At 39.1% G+C, this 7,624-nt stretch overlaps 1 protein-coding gene across 1 annotated transcript; it reads left to right on the top strand.

The window, feature by feature from the left end:
* Nucleotides 1-825: 825 nt before the first annotated feature.
* On the top strand, nt 826-6,993 carry LOC147327361 (B-cell receptor CD22-like). The gene is made up of 9 exons (XM_086294985.1): nt 826-952; nt 3,246-3,551; nt 3,626-3,859; nt 3,947-4,009; nt 4,245-4,457; nt 4,562-4,900; nt 5,761-6,106; nt 6,183-6,240; nt 6,361-6,993. The coding sequence occupies exons 1-9, from the start codon at nt 898-900 to the stop codon at nt 6,493-6,495; spliced, it is 1,749 nt and encodes a 582-aa protein (XP_086151111.1). The 5' UTR covers nt 826-897; the 3' UTR covers nt 6,496-6,993.
* Nucleotides 6,994-7,624: the final 631 nt, after the last annotated feature.

The following is a 7,624-nucleotide window of genomic DNA, read 5'->3' as shown; positions in this document are numbered from 1 at the left end:
AGCTGTGGAGGATGTTATGCTGTCTGTAACATCGGGGAGTTATATCCAAGCAGGGATGCACAGACCTTACAGGCTAGGTAACGGCACCCTGACTGCCATTAGGTATCGGGATGAAATCTTTGGACCCACTGTCAGACCCTACACTGGTGCAGTGGGTCCTGGTTTCCTCCTGGTGCACAACGATGCCTAACCTCATGTGGTGAGAGTATGCAGGCAGTTATTAGAGGATGAAAGAATTAATAGCATTGACTGACCCCAACACTCGCCTGACACCCAGGATAGCATTTGTCGTGACTTCAGGAGGATGTGCTGATGTTGTCAGGCATAAAAGCATGTGGGGGCAGTACAAACTACTAAGAATCATTTTGAGTTACAAAAACAAAATTTTGGCAAAAACACCTGCTGTATCATATTTCTACTTTGATTTTTAGGGTGTGTTTGAATTCTGCCCTCTGTTGCTTGGTCATTCTCATTTCCATCACACATGGCCCAGAGTAGTGGCGTCCTTTAATTCCTTACACAGTACCCAGTCCACATCAGTGTAGAAATGACATTTTCTTTTCCACACTAAAAATTTGGGGTTTGGGGGTTTTTTTGCTGAAAAAAATAAAGTCAGGCACTTGTTTAAAAGAAAATAAAAACTATAATATTACTAAGTAAGGTGATGAAAAACATACAGAGAAAAACTGCTGCATTATGCAATTCGTTTTAAAACCCATGATGATGGAGGAAGTGATTAACTGGTGTTAAACCTTCATACAGTTTATTTTTAGATGTAGTGGTGTTCATAACTGTCAGTTCTGTTGTCAGCCTTTCCTGTGAGAACGTTCAGCTCTAAAGATCTTTTAAAGATTCATACAATCAACTTTCTGACTAAAGCTGAAATCTACAGCAGCCATGATCGTAGCAGAAGCTGGATTTTTGGTTTTGGGTTTCATTCTGTGTCTCTCAGGTAGGAATGACTCTTTCTCCTCCTTCCTCCTTACAGGTCTTAGCGTTTTAGCTTTGATGAGCTCTTGAAGAGTCTGAAAGTGCAAGATTATAATCTTTTATGGTACAATGATATCATCATTAAATGACTGGCACAGAGTAGAAAGACGTGTAAACTTAAATCTGCACACATTTGATAATGAATCTTCTGTTGTGTTTCAACATATAAAAAGATCAAAAATGGTCTCCTGTCAGCTCACAGTATGAATATGTTGATAGTATAAGAAGTATAACATCATTACTGGAACAACAATCCCCAGACTGAGATAATTATTATGAGGTGTGTTAAGATTAAAGTGCAGTCAGTATCACAGAGGTGGCTGTCTTAGTACAATGTCAGATCTCCAGCGTAACCTTTGTTGAACACATAACCTGATCTTGAGCAGGTATGCGTGTGCAGGCAAACTGGGCAGTTCTTGGCGCCTGGAGCCCAGGGGCGGCCTATGACAGATCATCTGGTCCGCTGGAACTCAAACCCTTTTGGCCATGAACCTTGGCCCAATTAAGGCCTCCCTTCCTCTCCTGCTGGGATGTACGTGCAGATATTGCCAAGATGTGTGGCCTTAGGTCTTCAGTACTTTACGGCAGTGGTCCCCAACACCCGGGCAAAAGACCAGTACCGGTCCATGTGTCGTTTGGTACCATGCCACGAGAGTTGAGGCTCAGGTGTGAAATTTATGGTTTTCAGGATTTTTATTGTTAAATTGGCTTACCTGGGTCTTTTCCCGTGTTGTAGTTGTGTGTCTTATTTTGAGAGAAATATTTCCGAGTTACCATAGCAACCAGAGAGCATTAAGGGGCAGAGAGGGGGATGTTTTTGGTGCATTTCAGGAGGATGTTGCTGATAATGTTACACAATTACACAGTGAATTCACATTTATTATTATATTTATAAAATTACACAGTTTTTGTCTTGGTTGTATCATTTTATTTTGTTGTATTTATCCGCAACACCTTTAAGGCCGGTCTGTGAAAATATTGTCTGACATTAAACAGGTGGCGCAAAAAACTTTTGGGACCGCTGCTCTACAGGGCTGCAGATGGCCCGGTTCTCCCGGATCCATCTCCGTTTGCCTCTGTCTCATGGGAGCGTTATTGTGGCATCCCATGTCATTTTTAAGTACATTTTGTGACAAAGATACACACATTCACACCCCATAAGAATATTGTTGATTTATGTACCTGTGCATTTTTTATTATTTTGTGTTGAAGCTGTTCTGTTTCTTCTTTACACGTGCATTTCTATTTGTAGGCGATCTTTTTTATTACATCTTCCTGTGTAATAAAAAATAAATAATATAAAATAATAAAAATAAAATGTGACAGAACAGCTGCTGATACAAAGGATTGCACTGAGACATGCTCATAAGAAGATGAGTATTCGTTGATGTTGTGAGACACAAAAACATGCAGGAAATCATATTGTTGTCGCCCCAACAACACTTCCATTGTGTTTTGCATGTTTTTGCAGCTTTTTGTTTCTTTTTTCCATGTTGCAGTGCATCTGACCTCTGAAGGCCACCTTATAAAATTCCTATCCCATGTCATTGTTTGTGGGGGTTTTCTAGAACACACATGCTGTGTGTATGTTAAAGCTGTTTGTGATTCCAATTACTTCCAATTACCTCTGCTTACTCTGCTGTTTACAGCAGAGTAAGCAGAGTTCATCATCACAGCTGTTCATGTTGATCGCTGATCTTCAGCCTGGAGATTCTGTTTCACTGCAGAGGTGTTACCATTATAAACCAGACACAGACAACAGTTTTAACCACTGCAGCTTCCTGCTCTTGCAAAAACAACCTCAAAGAACACGTCATTTATAATATGATGAACAAAACAGACTCAAATGAAAGAAAGAAGTCGTGTTTTGTGTGTTCGATGTGTCAGACAACTAAATACGAAACTGTCCTGTTAGCTGATGCACTTAGATTGTCTTTTTAATATTCAAGCTGTTGTATTTATTCTCTCAACTTTACATGTAAAAGTTACAACAATAACAAATGATGGGTGTCTGATACCGTGTTCAATTTGAGCTTTGCCTCTAAGATATGAGTAATTATTTAGGAGTCATTAAACATGAATAAAAAGGATTATATTATTATAAATATATTATAAATTATATAAGCTGTCTATAACTTAAAATACTCAAGTTATTTCTTACAGTGCAGTTATAACATTATTTAAAAATTCATGATATAAAAACAGAGAGTAACAAAAATAATGTATCTGTTCACTAATAAAAGTTTCTATTAAAGGTGTTAATGGAGGAGAAACCAGGATCTGTGCTCTCAAAGGTTCATCAGTGGATCTGCACTGCTCACATCAACATCTGACTTCAAGCAGCAAATGGTTCACTATAGACTGGGATGGTTACAAGTATGTTCAGAGTGAGCTCTCTGTGGATGGACAACGTGTAACGTACAACATGTCTGAAGAGAAAAACCCAACTTTAACCATCAATGATCTAAGAGAGAGTGATGCAAACACTTACTGCTGTATGAAGACTACAGACAGTCCAGGAAACTGTTCACTCAGTAATATTACTCTTCAGGTTGTTGCAGGTACAGTGACTTTTACTTATTACTTACTTTCCAAATGACATCATTGTATAAGTTGTTCTCCATCATCCTCTCAGAGCTGCAGGTAAAGGTGATTCCTGCCACAGAGGGACAGACAGTAACACTGATGTGCAGCAGCAGCTGTCCTCTGACTGAAAAGCCTGCAGCCTACATCTGGTACAAGAACAGAGAGTTTCTCTATGAGGACTGGTCTCCCTGGTACCAAGAGCTGCTCAGCAGTGAGGAAGCAGTCACATACTCCTGTGCTGTCAAAGGCTACGAGCATCTCAGAGCCCCTGAAGTCTCTGTGGGTGAGTCATGATGTTTATTGTTCTACAAAACAAACACAATGAGTCACACAGTGAATCATTTTAATCAGTATTATGTCTTTGTTTCAGATTCCATCACAGAAACCTGCTTCAGTGTGACCTATGCTAAAGGGAGAATCACATATCCCAGAGGTGACGTTTCAACAAATTATCAAATATCTTCCATCAAACCTCTAATATATATTTGTTCATTGTCATTTTCCTTATAAAAAATTAAGCTAAATATGACCTTTGTTAATTTTTTTAACAAAGGTCATATTTAGCTTAATTGACCTGATAATTTTTTTGTTAGCATCTTAAAAACAAAATTAGAATTATAAACATTATGCTACGGTTACTGATGAAAACTGTATTTATTATCTTTCAGAGGTTCATGTTCAAAGAACGAATTACACATCAGATAGTGTCACACTGACCTGTAACACCACCTGTAAGCTGTTTGACCCTCAAACTGCCTACATGAGCTGCAAAAACACAAGCGGAAACTACAAGAATCAACAATGTTTAACTCACAACAATTCAACATACAGGTTCTCTTGTGCTGTGAAAGACCACAAGTACCTTCACTCTGCAGAAGTCTGTGAGTAATAAAGAAGTCTTTTTTTTTTCTTCTAGTTAACTATAAATACAAATGTCAGCATACAGGCCATTTAAATAACTCTAAATCTTCCATCTATATTTCAGGTGTTCAGGGTAAAAATTGCCGAATTAGGAATTATGTCACCAGGAGAATCTGTGCTCTGGAAGGATCTTCAGTGAACATCACATGTGAATACTCACATCCTGATAATAAGAAGCCAGAGTTCAAATGGAGTAAAAAATGGAGAAAAGATAAAGTGGAAGTTGAAGAGCTGATTGAGGCTGCAGGTGGTGTGGAGTATCAGGACAACATGAAGAACCAACACATCCTGACCATCAACAACCTGAAGAAGAATGACTCAGGAGGATACACATTCAGATTCAAGAGAGATCATGAAGGATGGACACAGTCTGATCTGCCTGGAGTCTTTTTGATTGTTACAGGTAAATCTTAGGTAAATTCATTGTATCTGTCAGTGCCATTCACAGGTTGTTAATCTGTAGTCCCACAAAACCCCTTTACAAGAAATTGATTTCGGCTTGCTGATGAAAAAAGAAAAGTGTATCGATACATTCATGTGTTTGATTTGCAGCTGTGGCTGTTTAAGGATCAGTTCATTTTAACTACCTTACATGTATACTGTTGATTAGATTAATCTACAGTAATGAAACTCTATCTGTAAGATCACCATTTCAAATGTTGTCATTCTGTCAGATCAATGTATCTCTGAATAGTCGACTTTAAAAGGACTCAGACAACCTGCCTGTTTCTGACTGTAAAAATAACTGTTACATGTAATGTAGAAGGGTTTTAGGCTTCACATCCTTCAAGTTTTTTTCCTTCTGTAAAAAATGCATGAAGGTATATGAAGTATTTTTATAGTTGTGCTTGTGTAAGATTTACACAGTTCTTAACAACTCTACATGTACACTGTTGGCTAGATCAGCCTTCAGTGCCTTCAGTGAAATAAATCATAGGTATGAATCATATGAAAATGTAGGTATTTTATTTTATTAGGAAAATGATTCCAAATCATAGTAAAAAAAAAATGGAGAAAACACTAATTTACAAAATGGAAAAAATGTTGTGGAGTAATAATTACAATACTTTTGTGTAAGAGGATTTAGATTGAAGTTACACAAATCTGAAGTTACAAATACCTTGAATTTGCACACTTCTTTGGCAAATACCTTTCACCGCTGAACAGGACTAAAGGATCATTTTGTAGTAAAGTCATGAAACCATCTTTCATGTCTAAGCCGCACAGGAAATTTTTTGTTTTTGACCAATGTTCCTCTTCCAGAGCTGAGAGTGAAGATGAGTCCTTCTGCAGTGGTGACAGAGGGTCAGAGAGTCACACTGACCTGCAGTACCAGCTGTCCTCTGACTGACAACACAAACTACATTTGGTACTTGAACAGTCGACCTCTGACCCCGAGAGAGAACCAGAACAAACATCTGATCCTAGACCCAGTCAGCAGGGAGGATGCAGGAAGCTACTCCTGTGCTGTGAAAACCAACAAAGATATCAGCTCTGCTCCAAAGACTCTCACTGTCCAAAGTATCACAGGAACATGGACACCAGCAGCTGCAGGAGTTTCTGCAGCTCTGCTGGTTTTAATACTTCTCACTGTCTGCTGGTGTGTTAGGTAAGTGTTGGTTCACAGCAGTAGATTCAATCTCTGCTCTGAAGTCACTTATTTTCAGTTTATTCACTTCAACCAGGAAAAAGAGAACTTCTGCTCAGTCTCCAACAACAACAAGTTCTGACCACATTGAACAGGTAAAGATTAGGGTTGTAGATTGTCTAATCTTTCCAGTGGCCATTTCATTTTTGCCATCATATAGTAGAAGGAGTCAAGTTTAAAGTGCAATATAATGTAATGCTGTTTTTCTCCATCAGGTCAGCCCTGGTCCTGTGTATGAAAACATCTCAACACAACTGAAGCAGGAGGATGAAGTCCACTACAGCAGAGTGCACTTCACAAACAAACACGTGGTACCTCTTTATTCCACCTTACAGTCGGTTCAGCCCTGAAAACAGGAGCATTTCCATGATGCTGTTGTCAGTGCCTGTAACCCAGTGTTTTCTAGTTTGTGGACATTATGCTTTTTATTTTTGGAATATTCTGTGCTTCTTAGGTTCATGGTTATTTTTACATCTTCTATTAAGTTTGTTTCAGTCAGTCAGTTCTTTGTGATTTAATGAGTTGTATTTTTTGTACTTGCTGTTTTATTTTATTAGTCTTTCATCCTGTGTTCATTGTGTTCAGTTTTGCTGCCCCTGTATAGTTATGTCGGATTTGTTCCCCCTGTGTTGCCACCTGCTGTCCATCCTCTCGTTATTGTGTGTGTGTATTTAAGTCCTGAATCTCGTTCGTGTGTGGTCCACGTTCCCTTGTTTATGCCAAGTTGTAAGTTCCTAGTTGAAAGAGTCTTAGTTTCTAGTTTAGCTTTCGATTGTTTCTTTTAGTGTTTTTTATACTTCATTTTAAGTTCTGCATCTCAGCAAATAAAGCTTCCTCCACAACTTAAATCTCTTGTCTTGGATTGTGTTTGGGACAGTTGCTGTACTTAAGTCCAATTTTCAGGTATCTCTGCATTTCTTGAGTATTTTTCTGACAACTTTTTACTTTTACTCCCTTCTGTTAGGTCTGCACTCGCAGGCCTCGCTAACTCAGAGACTCACCATGAACAAAGCAAGACAATCAGAGCTCAATTGGTTTTACTTGTGCAAGGGAAGCCCAGTCAGATTCTCAGAGTTGCAAGTTCTGCTCCAAAGCCCCAGCTTCCCTTCGCAGGTTTATTGAATGAAAACAGTAACACAACCCCCCACTGTAAACCCCATATGGTGTGTCGTAGAAGCTAAGGCTATGTGTGTATATGCACGTGCGAGTATGTGAGTGAATGTGTGTGTGTGTGTGTGTGTGTGTGTGTGCCTGTATACGTGACTTCCTGGTTACAATCGTTTTAACAACATCTCTGTTCATAGAAGGGTCATCTCCCCTCACACCCCGTATAGGGCTTAACCCCTTTAATGGTCCACCATATACAAGTACAGGTAGGGATAGGTATCGTTTAGGTTTTATCCGATACCAGCACCAAACCGGTACTTTTGAGATGGTGCTGGTGCTTAAAGGTGCTTAAACGGTGCTCGAACCGGTGCT

This window comes from Aulonocara sp. 'chitande type north' Nkhata Bay, linkage group LG6 (assembly GCF_057382095.1).
Source record: "Aulonocara sp. 'chitande type north' Nkhata Bay isolate Kocher_YH1m ecotype deep benthic linkage group LG6, A_spYH_male_GT1.1, whole genome shotgun sequence".
NCBI lineage: Eukaryota > Metazoa > Chordata > Actinopteri > Cichliformes > Cichlidae > Aulonocara > Aulonocara sp. 'chitande type north' Nkhata Bay.
Note: the sequence above shows the minus strand (reverse complement) of the source record. Positions and strands in the feature narration are given on the sequence as shown.

What these genes read in the sequence shown, in the direction of transcription:
- LOC147327361 (XM_086294985.1), top strand. Translation starts at nt 898, where the DNA reads ATGATCGTAGCAGAAGCTGGATTTTTGGTTTTGGGTTTCATTCTGTGT. An exon ending in TTTCATTCTGTGTCTCTCAG is followed by an intron (nt 953 to 3,245) that starts GTAGGAATGACT and finishes TTTCTATTAAAG; the next exon opens with GTGTTAATGGAGGAGAAACC. An exon ending in CCTTCACTCTGCAGAAGTCT is followed by an intron (nt 4,458 to 4,561) that starts GTGAGTAATAAA and finishes TCTATATTTCAG; the next exon opens with GTGTTCAGGGTAAAAATTGC.